Source organism: Notechis scutatus, chromosome 4 (assembly GCF_049901735.1).
Source record: "Notechis scutatus isolate UNSWTSFEM ecotype Mainland chromosome 4, rNotScu1.2, whole genome shotgun sequence".
In the NCBI taxonomy this organism is placed as follows: domain Eukaryota; kingdom Metazoa; phylum Chordata; class Lepidosauria; order Squamata; family Elapidae; genus Notechis; species Notechis scutatus.
The window spans coordinates 26,449,206-26,466,434 of record NC_142012.1 but is presented as its reverse complement, the minus strand read 5'-3'; the positions used below and the strand labels follow the sequence as shown (position 1 = coordinate 26,466,434).

Genomic DNA, 17,229 nt, shown 5'->3' with positions numbered 1-17,229 from the left:
TCAAATCCCATCCCAAATATCCTATCTTACAAAATGATTTTGTAGAAAAATAGGTATGGCAGCAATTGATTTGCTCATGTAGGAAATTTCATACTAGTTTTTGTTGGAATGTTAGAAAGGAAAGGGATGATAACTGTGGTCTAAATAATTCATGTCTACTAAAATCAAGGAACCCAGCAAATTCTAGAAGATTCCAAAACAAATAAGTTCCAATATCCATAACTAGTCTATATCTGGAACCCATATCTCAACTTTTCCCCCCCTTCCTTTTCCATTGCAGGCAATAAATCAGTTCACGTGGCTTTATTCTTTGCCTGACACTGTAGCAGTGAGATCAGAATAATATTCAGTTTTTTTATTGACACCAATAAAAAGTTCACCTGTTGCTGAAAAAGGAAGGGATTACTCTTTGCTTTCTTTAATACTGAACTCAAAGTATCTAACGGCCTATCCTAATAATTTGTTGTCCATTTTTTTTTCCATATTTAACAAGTGTGTGATAAATATAATGGCTGAGGGAGAAAGGAAGATAAATAAATGAATGGGTTGAAGGGTGTGTCATCTCTAAGACCAGAAAAGTAACTCTTCATGAGGAGAGTTTTATCTCTGCTGGAAGAAAGGAGAAGTTAGTTTTGCTGACTCTATTTTCCCTAAAAACATCATGCGGCATTTTATCAACTTCTGTGAAAAAGCATTGCAGGGATCTTTATTTAGCAGAAGAGGAACAAAAAAGAGAGGTCTCTTCTTCTTCCAGTGAGGTTAACTACTGAATTCCCCTCCCCCCACTAGAATCCTACTAAATTAATTCAAGAGACTCCCTATTGTTTTTTCCCCAAAGATGACTGCTAGTAACTGACTGCTTCAAATACACCTTTCAGTTACACAAACTGATTCCCCCTCACACACACTCATTTCCTGTTCTATTAAACTGTTTGGTTTTCAAGAAACTTTGTGCTTTAAAAAAAATTAAATTTGCTCTGTCTTACTGTTTTCCTTATGCTCCTGTATAAATATGTTGAATGTGAAAGAATAATGCACATAAAAATAGCCATTATGCCATTTATTAATATGTGGAAAGCATGCATATATTAGAACGATTTGCATTCTATTTGTTTGTTGTTCAACTAATATGTACTCTCTTAAACACACTAGACAATAGAATATAACCTACATTGGTTAGCAAATATTCATGCTTTTCAGGTTGTATAATAGCTGCAGCTTCATATTTTTCAGCATCATTCCAAACACACTGACTAGTCAGTGAGCAAAATTCTTTGTTGATTACTATTCATAGCCTTGACCATCATGACCAGTGGTTACACAGGTTCTCTCTGCTATTTATGTTGATGTATACACTGCACTGCTAGCCACAATAAAGCCTGTATTATTTACTATAGATCTATCACCTCGTAGGTGCTTAAACTTTTCCTCTCATACTTCAGCAAATATTCCACCAAAAGTTTATATCTATTATATGTTATATGTTAAATGTCATTTCTTTTGAGTCTCTTGACAATTTTTTCCAAAGAGAAAGAGAGAAAAGCTGCGTTTCAGTTCTGTGTGTAATTAAAACCTGTCTGAAAATGTGATTTGATTATTTTAAGTTATTGCTATTTTAAGTTACTTTCATTATTATTATTAAATTATTTTCTGTATTTAACGTGATTATGTGCCTTAAAATGTTTTCCCCCCTCCCATTCTGCCCTTGTATCTTTGCAGTCATTGTATACAGCAGATTCTAGAAAGTGTTAATCATTGTCACCTAAATGGCATAGTGCACAGAGACCTCAAGGTCAGTATCTGGTGCCCCATAGGTTTGCTAAGACTTTTGTTTTATTATTATTTTATTTGTTTTTGTCTCTCTTCTGTCTCTCTTCTTTTTTTTTCTTCCTGGCTTGAGTTTTAAGGGTGGGTTGGCTGAGAAGTTCCCTTGGCTATCCTCCTCACCCTTAATATGAGAAATGGATAGTGCATGATGCTGCTTTCCACTCTGCAAGTGTCACAGGTTTAATGTCCATCACAGAAAAAGGTAGAATAGGTACTGCTAATACCAGGGACCTCCCAAGAGATGTGGTAGGTGCCATAGGTATCAGGAACTGCTTTGGAAGGAGATTACCTCAGTCCTGTAGCCTGAATCTGTGACTGACCTTTGTCTGTGATAGATGTTAGCCTGCAGGTTTAAAACACCACTTCTGTTCAGAGACAATGGGTTATTGTAGCAGAATGACTGGTTATGCATTGCTCTGCTAGAGTAAGATAGATCCCTCAGGCAATAGGGATCAAATAATTGCTTGGCTAAATGAAACCATGAAGGGTGAATAACTCATCTCAAATACAAAACTACTTAAAGTAAATTTACTTTCAGGGCTGCTGGTGGAAAAAAGGCCTCCAAGGCGAGTAAAGGAGGGAAGGAAACAAACTGCACCAGATATTTAACCCAAGTTTGTCAAATGGGTTTATCAGATCAATGATATGCTCTCATTGTCTACTTCTCAATATATTATGCATATGCCCAAGAATACTACCTTAAACCCTTTTGTGGAGCCCAAAGATATCGCTACCCCTCCTGTTCATGCCCTACATAAAAGTGGGCTAAAGCAAGCATGCATTTGCAGTGCACATTCATAATGGCTGAGGAAGTTGCTGTTCTAGCGGAGGAATGCAGATCCATGCATTTTTAAGAGGTTGTGATTCATGATCTCAGCCTGTTCATCATTTTGCACTTTAACCCAGTCTCACTGAGGTTATACAGACAGTGAGTGTACAGCTTCGAACTAATATACGCCCCCTGGTGTTTGCATGCAGTCATTGCATTCAGCAGATCCTGGAGGCTGTGCTACACTGCCATCAGATGGGCGTAGTCCATCGGGACTTGAAGGTAAGTAATGCTATGGGGGAAGATAATCATATTACACAGATTCAAAGCACAACATAGCTGCACTTTTGCATCTAGAAGCAAAGAGATGTCCACTGATTATTTTGCAAATTGTTTGTGGTTGCAAAAACAGGCAACTTTTCTTTTCCTTGCAGATTTAGGATTCATGTGATACTTTGCTTACTTTATTCCCACCTGTCTTATTCCCACATATTAATTCAGCTATGCAAATAGGACTAAGGTTAATCACCTTGCACATGTGATTAGTTTGTCAGGTTTTTCCCCCCCTAATGTAACATTGTTGACCAGCAGTTCCAACTGATTTTTAAATCTTATTTCTGTAATTAAAAAAACATCTTTAGACCTAAAATATACAGTTAACAAATGTAGAACTATAGTAGTGAACATGAGCAAATGGTTTGTCATTCTTTTGGAACTTAATTCAGATTTACATACACACAAATGCACACATTATTTTCCATAAATTTAGAACAACATGTTGTCTATTATGTTTTACAGATTGTTAGAGTAATATCTAAAAAAGCCCAACCTGAAAACTAAGCAGAATCTCATAAAACATTTTAAAGCAATTTCTTTCAGTTTCTCCCTGTTTAGATGAGATCTGTAAAAAAACTATAGAGCTTCCTGTTATTCTTGCCACACATTTTCAGAAGGAAATTCAGAACCAACGGGGCTTCTGGAATTTTCTAACAGATTTCATACTGTGAACATTCATCATAGCAAATCTGTATGGGTGACTTTAGATAACAGTAATTCCTCCTGTCAATTATTTGGAATGGTTTATTCCCAAACTAGACCTAGTATGCATTTGCATATTCTGCAGTCATTTATGCTCTGTATGTTACAGTATGTTAATGTATTTATGTCAACATATTCATTGGCTAACCTTGACAAATATCCAACACTACCTTATACTGGGTGAGGGTAATTGGGAAGGGTGAGTGTGCATCTATTCCTGTACATTACTTCTGATAATAGTCCTAAATATGCTTTGGACTAGAATCCATATTATGCATGAAATGATTGCCTAGATAGCAAGGTACACACAAAAACTACAAAAAAGTACAACAAGAAAAAATGAAGACATGTACGTGTTTTGGTGTATAGAATTGTATATAATTTTTTTCTGTGATCAGGAAACATTTATTTATTTAGCTACCTAATGCTTGCTTCCCCAGGTGTCTATTTAATGCTTACACAAGAGCCTACATCACAATTATTGTGTTTAAAATAACCCAAGGTTGTTTTTAGAAATTAATACAAAACAAAGAATTAATTAAACTTATCTACCATTAGAATAATAGACTTGATAGAATAGAAATAGTTTCAAGGCTGTTAGAGATTATTTTAAAAGAAAAAATGATTAAAAAACAGAAGTCCTTATTTTTAAAAACATTCATCTTGCAATACAACAATATATGCAATAAAGTATTTATGTCAACGTTCTGGGTTCTATTTTGTTTTTAAATCAAACCCCTTCTTCAGATATAAAACTTGAACATTTTATCTTGGATAAAGGATTCTGTAAATCATATACTTTTAAACACCTATGTACATTTTAAAATCATTTTGCAAGGATGATGTAAAAGATGGCCCCAGAATTAGTGCTGAAACCCATTAAAACAAATCTGACTCACATAGTTTTTTTTTAAAGGTTAGCTTTGATCCACCTTGGGACTATTTCCATTTCTTTCACTATCATTGTTGGATTTGGCCAAATAGCTTTTTACTGAAGAATCATAGAGAAATTACCCCTTTTAATTTAAAAACAAAAACAAATAAATCTTGTTTTATTTTGCCAGCTAGGTCACCCCGTATGTAGATTTTAAAATATAAACTTAGATTTGTAATATTCTTTTAGGATACCCTTTATAAATACAGTTTAGATATTAACACAAAATATGTTGTATGCCTCTTTTATCAATATTATAATAAAGAAGCTCAAAAATTATTGTTTTCTGTCAACTATATGCACATCTGCAGCTAAAGTGCAACTTTGTGATCCACACACTGACTTGTTCCTTTCTTGGATGGAGTCTCAAGATTCCATCTCTGTTTAAATCCCCCATATTTTTGTCCAGTTGTGTACATTTGCCCCAACCTATTCAGAACTCATGCATGACAAATCTATTGACATTTTCATTGTCCTGAACTGGCTGATGCATGTTTTTAAAGGGCATAGTCAGTTGCCCAGAAGTCAGATGAGCTTGCTATTGAGTGTATGGCTGCTCTGTAATTATTGGACCATATTTCTTTCCTTATGACTGTGATACTTGCTTCACATGTTTATGTCCAAAGTTACTTGTTTACAATATTCAGCAGTTCTAATGGAAGATTAGGTTGTCATCCTAGTTTTGTGAGGTGCAAGATCTAGGTATTTGCCTATCAAAGGGTATAAATGTACTCTAATCTGACTTTATGAGAATTTTTGAAATTCCATTCCCGGCCATCCAGAAAGTGCAAGCTTAGACAGAAACTTGTGGTTTAACATCACAGCTCCTGTGTAGGAATTTGAAAGTTATAGATAATATGATTATCAAGGCTTTCTAAGAACTATGCTCTGCTAACTTTTTTCTGCCTTAAAAAACCTTGCACATTAATTAGCTTGGCAAATGCTTGTAAAATTGATTACACTTCTTATAATTCTTGTTATAATAAATCATTTTTTAAAAAAAGTTTAGATTCCAAAATAGAAAAATACAGGTAGTCTTCGACTTACAACAGTTCATTTTGTGACTGTTCAAAGTTACAATGGTGAGGAAAAAAGTGACATGACCGTTTTTCACAGTTATTACCTTTGTAGCATTCCCATGACCATGTGATCAAAATTCAGATGCTTGGCCACTGACTCACACTTATAACCGTTGCTGTGTCCCAAGGTCCTGTGATCACCTTTTGCAACCTTTTGCCGAGCAAAATCAGTGTGGAAGCCACATTCACTTAACTGTGTTACTAATCAACTGTGGTGATTCACTTAACTGTGGCAAGAAAGGTCATAAAATGGGGCAAAACTCACTTAACAAATGTCTCACGTAACAACAGACATTTTGGTTGTAAGTTGAGGACTACCTATAGCGTTGAATATGTTTAGATATAATGGAATACTGACATTTTAAGATGGTCTTAACTATATTATAAGCTTAGATCCTGGGATTACTGTAACTGAATTGCAAGAAAGTTTTATTTGTATCTTTCCTGATAACCAGCAGTCATATAAATTTTTGACAAGTCAGATATAGGTAACATTTCTAGGTAATGTATCCTTTTTGTAATAAACAATGTTTATGATGTATCTATTTTTAGCAAGGAAAACTATTTGAGCCTTAGTCTCATATCAGTAATTGGTTATATGAGACCATAACAGGTTGAAGGAAGTTAATAATCCTATAATTTGGGAAACCTTCATATTCCCAAATAAAATTTGTAGATACTTGATAGACCAGTCTTAGAGGCTTCTAAAAGGGTCTCTAAAGAGAAGAGAAGGTTTAAAATATAACAGAAGAAAACAGATCTACTCTAAATAATTTGTGGATTTGGGATCCATTTAAAATTTCACAGAATCGAACATTTATTATTTTTGAAAATAAGAAAAGTATGCTTTCTCTGTCTCCAACTTAATTTATATAAAGTAAGTACTGAATTAGAAATACTGACTTATCTTCTACTTCCTTTTTCCTTTTTTTCCTCTTCTGCCCTATATAAAGCCTGAGAACTTGCTTCTAGCAAGCAAGTCAAAAGGAGCAGCTGTAAAACTGGCAGATTTTGGATTAGCAATTGAAGTGCAGAGTGAACAACAGGCCTGGTTTGGTAAGAAAAAAAAATCAGTTTGTATTATACCTTCCCATTTATCCCAACATTGCGACACCATATTAAATTAGTGTGCCTGCAAGTGGGACATTAAAGAAATCTACTACAGATTTGCAAAAGTTGCCTGAATTGACACTATAACGTTGAATCAAGCTGTTCTAGCATCCATTTTTCTCCAGTCAGAAATCTACATTAACTCTCAGCCCCAAATTCATCATCATTGTCTTTTAATGACCCCATAATCCCTTGCGGGAGTCTGGGCAATTGAATGGAGCAAGCAGAGTGTTTTAATGGCCCAATGCCCTTCCTGTCGCCAATGTGGAGTTTTCAGCAGATAGATTCTCAGTGTGCCCAGAGAAAGAAATATCTGCTTTTACCTAGGATTGAACTCACAGCCTTCTGATTGTTCAAAGTCGTAACTTTGAACAATCGCTAAACACATATTGTAAGTTGAGAACTATCTGTATTACAAAAAAGATAGGTAGCAATAGCACTTAGACTTATATACCACTTCATAGTGCTTTACAGCCTTCTCTGAGTGGTTTACATAGTCAGCATATTGCCCCCAACTATCTGGGTCCTCATTTTATCAACCTCAGAAAGATGGAAGGCTGAGTCAACCTAGATAGATAGATAGATAGATAGATAGATAGATAGATAGATAGATAGATAGATGATAGATAGATAGATAGATAGATAGATAGATAGATAGACAGACAGACAGACAGACAGACAGACAAGCAAAGTAAAATAAAGTAAAGTAAAGTAGGTGATGAGAATGTAGCCTAAACACAGATACTTAAAAAGGGATTTAGTATTTGTTTTCTTCTGAATAGCTTACTATTCCCACTAAGCAGGCTTACTTTTCAGGCTTTGCTGGTACACCAGGATACCTTTCCCCTGAGGTGCTACGAAAAGATCCCTATGGGAAGCCAGTAGACATGTGGGCCTGTGGTAAGCCAGTTATAATTTTTTTGGGGGGAGAGGAGGTTTGTGAGTGCATACCTATTGTTCTGACCTAGGCTTCACAAAATCACGAAGCAGACTCCTTTTCCCGACAAAACTCCTTTTTATTAGGCTAATGTGAATTTCTATCATTCACATCCAGCAAAGTCCCGGCAAACAGTCTTTCAAGGGTGAATTACAACCACAGACCTTATCAGGCTTGGAGAGCTGCCAGGCTGATATCTTCCAAGTGCAATGCTGTACAAGAAAATACTTGGCAATGAGTCTTTGAGAGTCACGAACAAATCTTCATACTAATTAAACAAACTAATTGTCTCCTGCAAACCCCTATTCCCCTTTCGCTCTTCTTTATTTCCTATGGGAGGGGCCATTCACCATCCACCTGTGCCTTTACTCCCAAGCTGACTCTTGTTCTTTAACTGTTCCCTTCTCCTGGCAGCTCTGTGCATGCGCACATCAGGAACAGGCTCCAGCTGTTCTTCTGCCCCACTGATCTCCAACTCCAAAGGCAGCTGATAACTGTCGGAAGGCCCTGGTCCCAGCTCTGCCTCTGACATCAGAGCCTTCCCCAGACTCCAGGACTGGCCCATGTTTCTCCCAACCTTCTCACTGTCCAATTCTGCCACTAGCTCTGCTGGCCTCTGGCGGGCCACAACACCTATCTCTAAAGCAGATAACTGTGTTGTCCTCTCTCTCTCTCATTTTGTGCATGTGTGTGCACCTGTATTTGGGACCCTATGTTCAGGAAAAGATGGTTCAGGGAATGAAAATTCTGCTGATCTTTCCTCATCATGCTGCTCTGATTAAAATTAGTATCCATTGCCTTACATGCTAGGAGAACTTATTATGGTTTCCCATATATCATCTCCAGTTAATCTTTATGTGTGCTACTTTTACTCATAGTTTAATACCATTTGTAGGTGTTATACTCTATATCCTCTTGGTGGGATACCCTCCCTTTTGGGATGAAGATCAACATAGACTCTATCAACAGATCAAAGCCGGTGCTTATGATGTAAGTAACATAGGCCTCCATTTCTCTTTGTTTTTATCATGATCATTTATTATCTCTAAAAACACAACACAATTAAGTATTTGTGATTCTGGCATTGTCTTACTTCCCTCCCAACCTCTGAAATTGTTCTGATGATTTATTTTTTTCCCCTTTGTAGTATTTTCTCTTCTATGTAGTATGACACACTTCTAGTGATACTCAAGTAATTGTGCAGACTTGAGTATTTATAGTATGTGCTTTCAAGAGACACAATAAGAGTACATTGGTGCATGGTGACTGGCATGTAGTCCTATGTAGTAATGTAGTTTGATTTATTTTAAAAGCAAAGTCAAAAATCTATTTTAGAAACAATAAATGAAGAATTTCTCACATAAAAAGCTAGTTGGCTGACCTTAGACCAGCCACTCCCGGCCATAGGAAAAAGACAGTGGCAGGTCACTTCTTCAGAATTGTGCAGGAATTTGTCCAGGCAGTGTCCAGGAGTTGCCACTGACTCGAAGATGCACAAACACATACCACACCACACAAAAAGATAAATAGCCAAATTCATTAATCTTCCAGGCAGCAAGCCTTAAATATTAATTACTAAAGAGTGAGCATTGAAGTCTGTCACCCTCCTGTTACTACTTGTGGGTTGCCTGAATGGGGATTGTTTACCACCGTCTAACACAACATGTTGAACCACATAGGCCCCTCATTAAGCTAACTGATCCCTTACATCTTAAAATCAACCTTCCAGAGCTCTAGTTATCAATATATTTCCCTTTTTCCCTTTGAGATATATGTTCAAGTAAAAAGCAGGACAGCCACCTGTTTATGAAGCATTTACTTGGATTCCTTGGTTGAGCACAAGGTTGAATTAGATGGTCTAATTGACCCTTCGGCTTGAGGATTCTATTTTTCTGACCCACAGTCCTCCAATTCTGTTAGACTTCACTATTCATCATACCAACCACAGTTAATGGAGGTGTAGTCTAAAAGAGCTGGAAGGTACCTAGTGATGCTGACGTAAATAAATATTCTTGGTATAGTTTTTCTGCCACTGTATTGTGCTCATCCCTGACACATCACTCATTGACCACATTTTGTTACAGATTCCCACACCTATAATCTGTCTTGATTTCGTTACACGTTTGTTTATGTAGATCTGGGACAAAAAAAATGTGAAATGAGCCATGAAGAACTGGTCCCGCCCACAATGTTTCCATCCTATTTTCTCACCGCTCATATTTTTCAAGTCTGTCAATTGCAGCCACAAGAATCATTAAAAAAAAATATGATTGGTTTTCCTCCCACCCTGCCTTTTAAGCACTGATGCCTGTTGGAATGTTTTTCCAAATCGACAAATGTCTCTTCTGCAGCATGATTATCCTTCTTGCTGTTTCAGAGGAGTCCATTATACAAATTGCTTTTCATAAAATAATACCCTGCTTTCAGAAGGATTGGCAGTCTTACAGGCTTTAGCCATGCTGAAATGTACGTGAAGGCTTTCCATAATCAACAGACAAGAATCAGTTGCATGCAGTGGTCAATTCAAGAGTAGATTATCTTTCCCAATTATTTGGAAGGTTATCTGAACCTATTACAGCTATTCCTTTTCTTCATGCCTCATACAATTGAGTTTTCTTTTATCTAGTCTACTCTTGACTCAGGTTTTCTGTGTCTCAGTTCAATACTAATTAACTTGTTTGTTTTCATTAGTGCTGTGCTTTAACATTCACTTTGTTTTCAATTGCTCAATTTGTGAGAATGGGAAGAATTTGAAGTGAAGTGAATAGAGGAAATAGCTGTACAAATGCTTCTGTAAGTTCATGGGAAGAGAGGGAAGATTGCCATATTTGAGAGAGGGAGAAAAGTCTCATCATCCGCTAGACCACGTTAAGACAACCTCAAAGTCTCTACAAAATGATTTATTTTCTAGAAAAGAAGCAAAACAATCCTTGCTTTGTTTTCAAGGAGTAAAGATCCCCACAAAAGCTGCAGCTCTAGTTCAGCGTGACGTAGTTAATAGTTAGTTAATACTTTATTGTCATTGTACCTATATACCTATATACACATCTAACAAAATTCACATAACACCCAGACCAGACCCAACACACACATACACATAACAATCCCCAAATTCACCCCCACCCACCAAATATCCCACCCCCTAAAAACACACAAGAATCCACACAACAGACCAAATAATACTGTCCAACAGCTCACTGATGATGGTCCTTAAGTTCATTGTTAAGTGCAATTATAGCTCTGGGATAAAAACTGTTCAGAAAATGTGTGGTCCAAGTTTTAATTGTTCTGTATCTTCTGCCAGAAGGCAATAGTTCACAAAGATTGTAAGCAGGATGGGAAGAGTCTCTGAGAATGTTGTGCAACTTCCTCAAACAGCGAGATGCAAAGTTGTCGTCCAGGGCTGGTAGCTGGAGCCCAATGATATTCTGGGCAGTTTAAATGATTCTCTGTAGAGCTTTTTTGTCCACTACAGAGCTGCTCCCATACCATGCAAGAATGCTGTATGCCAGGACACTCTCAATGGTGCAGCAGTAGTAGGACAGAAGTAGATGCTGAGATAGATTTATCTTCCTGAGCATTCTCAGGAAGCACAGCCTCTATTGTGCCTTCTTCACAAGCATGTTGGCATTCATAGTCCATGAGAGGTCCTCTGAGATATAAGTGCCCAGAAATGTAAAACTACCAATCCTCTCCACCACCTCGCCATTTATGTACAATGGTAAATGGACATGATATTTATTCTATCTTTTATTTTCTTAAAATATGGCAACGTGGCTAGAAGACATATTTATTTACTTGATGTTTATCAAAACCTTCTCATGGTAATTCACAAATTAAAACAGTTTCACGTCCATCTGGGCTGCTGTATCGGTTTGATTTTACATGAATACGTGTTTCTCAAGTTTCCTTCACCAGAATGGGATACGGTGACCCCAGAAGCAAAAGATCTTATCAACAAAATGCTTACAATCAATCCTGCCAAACGCATCAATGCATCGGAGGCCCTCAAACACCCATGGATCTGCGTAAGCAGTATTTATTAATTAAGTTTTGCCCAGAAGTCATGTGGTTGGGGTCAAAATACAAGGTTAGGTATTTGGTTATTCATCCCACTATCAACTATTATATATATATATATAATATATAACCTCAACTCATATATATATATATATATATATATAATTGGGGTAACTGCTGGAATCCTGACATCCAGATTATCTTAATCCATTTTACTATTTTGCAGCCTATTGATTTCCTTCTATAAAATCTTAACTTCAGTATTGTAGCTTACCCTCAGAGATATAGAATTTATACAACAGTGGTAGAAGTTATTGGACAATCATTTGTCTGAAATGGTTTAGGATTTTCTGTTTGAACAGGGAGTTGGACTAGAAGACCTCCGAGGTCCCTTCCAACTCTGTTATTCTATTAATGGTATTCTCCTCTGTTCTCTAGAGAATTGGTGTTTTGTAGTACCAATATATGAGTTTTCTATTAAAGGGCCATGTAAGATAACAGCTATAGGTAATCCACATTTAGCAACTGCCTCATTTAGTGCCCATTCATATTACAACAGTGATAAAGAAGTATAGTTATGATCAACTCGTATTTACAACCTTCACATATCTATAAAGCAAAGGAAAGCTGAAGTAAGGTCGTAAGTATTGTTGCATTTTTACTTAGTGACTGCTTCAATTAATGACCAAGTTGCCAGGTCCAATTGTGGTTACTAAATGAGGACTACTTGTACTTTTAATTAAGCAACTAAATCAACCCTACAAAGCAGAAGGTATAAAAGCAGGATCTGAATAATGTATTGGAATTGATAATTAAAGAGAAAAAGCGTTCAGAGATCAAAAAGTCCCCATTGGTAATCTAATATTTAGCGGCAACACAAATTAAATTGAACTTAAATGTTGGGGGAAGGAGCATTGTTATTCTGACTGGGAACTCTAGAATTGTCACTGACTTCTGGATGCATCTCCCAAACAAGAGTTATATTAAATAACACCGTAGATAAAACTACATGCATTGAAACATATACTCTGTTCTTGTCTTTCAGCAACGCTCTACTGTTGCTTCTATGATGCACAGACAGGAGACTGTAGATTGTTTGAAGAAGTTCAATGCAAGAAGAAAACTCAAGGTAAGAGGGCAATTTTTATAGATCGTTTTATTTCCTTTATTTATTGTTCATAGCATTTCCAAAAATATATTCTAACTAATCCGTAGTAGTTAATTTTATATGCAGAAGTATTCAGTTTACACATATGATGGCTTTTATTCTTCTTCTTTGTGCAGATTTTGTATTACCTTGTTGTAGAATTTGATGCTAGTACTCCTTTGTTTTAATATTCAGACTAATAAAATAAAACCAGTTTCCCAATTTGTATCTGCAAATTCTTGCTCACTGTGTCTGGAAGTACAGCATTTTCCAATACTGAAAATAATGTAGCAGATCACACTTATATTGAGCCCTAGAGAGATTTCTCTTTTAATGTTCCTTTTCCTCTCTTTTCTCTGTGGAGCTGTATGTATGTGTATATATGTGTACTTTGGAAACGTGGGAGGAAATTTGCATTTATGTGTGAAATTGAAATAAATGTAAGCATACCTCTCTTTTTAATATGACGTCGTAGTGCTTTCCCCCCCAAAAATACCAAGCATTGCCAGTTTATGTTTTTAATAGGGAATATAACTGACACATACTTTTACTATATTTGAAAGCAAAACTTCAACAAATATAAGAAGAAAAGTATACACTTTATATTTATGTTTATAAATACCATATATTAAGATGAGTAGATTTAGTATTGTATTTTGATATTAAAAATCATAATTTTATCTTCTAAAATATTGGCATTATGTTGGATTTTCAGGGAGCCATTTTAACAACAATGTTGGCTACAAGAAATTTCTCAGGTATGTGCACTTCTATGCCTCTGTATTGCTAACTGTTGCTATGCACTCATGGAATGTATTTTTAAAAAGTCTTCAATTTGTTGACATACTATTCTGTTTGTTTTTACCAAATATATTTATTTTGACTTATGCATTGTCTGATTATAAGTGGAATGGGGTGAAATAACCACCTTTTTTATTTCATCTTTTCTACAATATTTTTTCTAACTTCTTTTGATATTATACCTGAACATCCTACAAGATTTGAAAATATTTGTTAAAATATACAAACATGAGATCTCCTTTCCCACATTTTGTTATATATTTATATTGGAAAAGGATTCTACAATAAATTCCTGACAGACTTTATTAAAAAATTTATTTGAATTGTTGGGTTACATTTTCCTTTTAAATGTGTCTGGAGGAATAGTTGGGTACATGATATGAAGGATTTTTCTTCAGCATTCAAACAGTTCTTCTTCCTGTATTAGATTACATCCTTGCCATATGCAGTATGTGATGAAAAACATCTTGTTCAAAATGTATGGTAGTTGTCTGCTAGATTCCTATGCTGGGTATATCAAATTTCTTCCATAATCTCTTCATCATGCCAAATATACAATGTGAGCAGAAGGCCCCTCGTCGAAACCTTAAAATGCTTCTGATATTTAACTTTACTTACATTGTTCTAGATAAGACCTTTCCAGCGACCATGAGAACTGACACCAGATTAGCAAAGATTGTAATAAGTAATTTTATTATTACAGTGGGTCACACAGTCAGCCAGATTGGAGTTGACATTTTTTCCCACTTATCAAGTACCTGATATAGGCAGGTATCATTGTTTTATGATTTATTATAAATTTATAATTGAAGATACTGTCCCAGAATATAAGCTGTTCCAAATATCTGGCTGCCTTTTGCAATTGATTTATGGCAATTTTGTCAATGTGAATGATGTTCAAATGGTGCTGCGGATTGTTTGGAATTACATCCAGGGTCCTATTACTGTTGGTACTATCTTTGCTTTCTTTTGCCATAGTCTTTCTAACTTCTCTTTGTTATTTTGTATTATGGTTAGTCTCACAGTTAACCAGAAAAACTGGATTTGGCATTTTTGTCCTTCCCAAGGATTTGTATTATTATTTTTATGGTTTGATGCATAGTCAGCCAGATGTTCAGAATGGATTTGGCATTTTTGTTCACCTATTTCCAAGGACTTAGGATCGGCAGATGTTTTTGTCTGATGGTGTTACAGACAACAGTGTGAAATCCTACCGTGTTTCTCACATAATAAGGCCGGGCCTTATTTTTTTTTGAGCCCCGAAAAAACGGCTAGGCCATCTTTTCGGGGGGTGACTTAATTCCCCCCCTTGCATCCTCGCCACCAGCCGCTCCTAACGGGCGATCATGGCCAAGCACAGAGAGCTCCCTACTCCCACCTTTGCTGCAGACACCTTTGGCACCCGCCGCTGTTGCTTTCCCTTCTGCCCATTACGCCGCCACGTTTGGAGCTGCCGCTTCCGTGATTGGAGCGCGGTCGCCATTTGGAGCTCCAAACGCGGAAGTGGCAGCTCCAAACATGACGGCGGGCGATCTTTTATTTTGGTCCGCGGAAGTTCAGAGCAAGCAAGAGAGGAGACCGCGATGCCTTGCTAAAGAGCTTTCGCCTTTCCCTCCTTGCAGCGCGCATGCGTCCCAAGCAACACTCCGCCCCGAAGAGTCGTCCTACTGCCTTCACTCTGCGTCAATTACACGACTCCGCCCTCCCCTCCGTCTCACCCTCCTGCGCTTTGGGCATCTCCGTGTGATCGCGACCCTGTCCTTTCCACCTGGCGCCCTTGCTGCTTTCTGGCTCTTTAGCAACCGGCTTCGTGTTTGGAGCACTGCCGCTGTTTGGAGCTCCAAACGGCGGCGGAAGCTCCAAATGCGGAACCTCCAAACATGACGGTGGGCGATCTTTTTATTTTGGTCCGCGCGAAGTTCAGAGGTTTTGGGTAAAAGTTGCTCTTTTTTTATAAAAAATTCAATATTTATATAAATATTTATAATATTTACATACAAGCCATGCCCAGCCAGTCACATGACTACTAAGCCACATTCAGAAATTAGGCCATGCCCACAGAACCGGTTAGTGGTCCCTGGGATTTAAAATTATGAGTTTGGTGGTCCCTGGGGTCCAAGAGGTTGGCGACCCCTGTTTTACAGTATCCTTCCCCTTCCATGTCCACCAAGCCATGCCCACAGAACTGGTAGTAAAAAATTTTGAATTCCACCACTGAGTTGGATGTATATTTTATAGTTGGCTACAATATAGTTTGATATCTGAGTGAAGACCTCTGTACTGTAGCTTCCATAATCCACAATGATTTCAAAACAGGTGCATTATGATATTGCAAACAAGTCACAATTATGTATTTGTGTTATGATGTCTGACACAAACCAGTCATTATGATGCACATTGTTATTCCCCATACTTGCATTACTTTATTGTTCCTCTTTAGGATGAAGCTTTTTTTAGCTTTATCCGTATCATGTTTTTGACCCAGTTATGTAGCAACTGCTGGAAGCATTATTCCTCAAATAATGTTTTATAGGAACATTGCCTCATTGCTTCAGCCAAATAGTCAACTTCAATTATTGAAGACTGATATTATTATTTTTGAAATGTAAGAGGCATTAATACATTCTTGTGGTAAACATAATAAGTAAAACCTTGTTAGTTGTGTTCTTGAAGTGGCAAGACTTACATAATGTTACCACAAAGTATTTATTGATTTAGAAAATATATATTTCATTCATTTCCTTAATGGCTCTTGATAATGTACAAAAATAACAATAATAAAATGTTTTAAATAAGAAATACAAAAATGAAAAAATGAAAATATTAAAATTTATAAATACTCAATTTTTAAAAATCTGAACAATTCTATTTCAGTAAAGAAATATAATTAGCGTTCCTATAGTACAATAGAGAAGGGGGAGCTTGCTTCAGTTTCAATGCAGTTTGTCCCATAAATTAGACTTTGCAATAGAGAAAGCAAAATTAAACAATGCTAATAAGTACATTTGTGCTGGAATATGCAATAGGCATTCAATTGTTGCTGTGCAGACTTTTGTACTCCTATGAAATTACCACTTATAAAAGCAGCATAATCCTTTTGCCACAGAAGGAAGATTTTGGAGAGTGCAAAGTCAGTGTTCAAATAGGTTATGCAGATACAATCTTGTATGTTTTTCTTCAGCCATCACGAAAACAGAATTCCTATCCATATCTTCTGTTCAGAAGATAATAGTGCCACAGATAATGCTTCGCTCTCATTAAGATAATTGCATTTCTGTTTGGTAGTACTATATGATATAATTTAGAAACCCATTTGCGCAAAGTGGTTTGTTAAATATCCAGTTCCAAATGCATTTATAATTTGAAAAGTTACTTATTTTATATGACAAGTAAAATTATTGCTATACAAATTTCATTTATATAGAAATAATGATATATAAAGTGTAACTTCTAACAATATTTTAGTTATCTTTTAAATATTAATTTTCCATATATCTGCTAATGTTATTCTCATATAATTTCAACAAGACTACAAGTGAAGGTGACAAGGAAGAATAAGGCATATCT

At 36.4% G+C, this 17,229-nt stretch overlaps 1 protein-coding gene across 15 annotated transcripts in view; it reads left to right on the top strand.

Moving 5' to 3' along the window:
- CAMK2D (calcium/calmodulin dependent protein kinase II delta) overlaps positions 1-17,229 on the top strand; it is a 132,312-nt gene that overhangs the window by 77,243 nt on the left and 37,840 nt on the right. For 11 of the 15 annotated variants that reach the window (XM_026668726.2, XM_087962988.1, XM_087962986.1 and 8 more), the window contains exons 6-12: positions 1,720-1,792; positions 6,601-6,703; positions 7,574-7,657; positions 8,590-8,684; positions 11,600-11,722; positions 12,760-12,843; positions 13,577-13,619. In XM_026668726.2, coding sequence (XP_026524511.2) covers positions 1,720-1,792; positions 6,601-6,703; positions 7,574-7,657; positions 8,590-8,684; positions 11,600-11,722; positions 12,760-12,843; positions 13,577-13,619 — 605 coding nt within the window. Of the gene's footprint in view, positions 1-1,719; positions 1,793-2,805; positions 2,879-6,600; positions 6,704-7,573; positions 7,658-8,589; positions 8,685-11,599; positions 11,723-12,759; positions 12,844-13,576; positions 13,620-17,229 lie in introns of all 15 variants that reach the window. The other 4 variants (XM_026668731.2, XM_087962994.1, XM_087962993.1 and 1 more) reach the window with 1 other exon arrangement.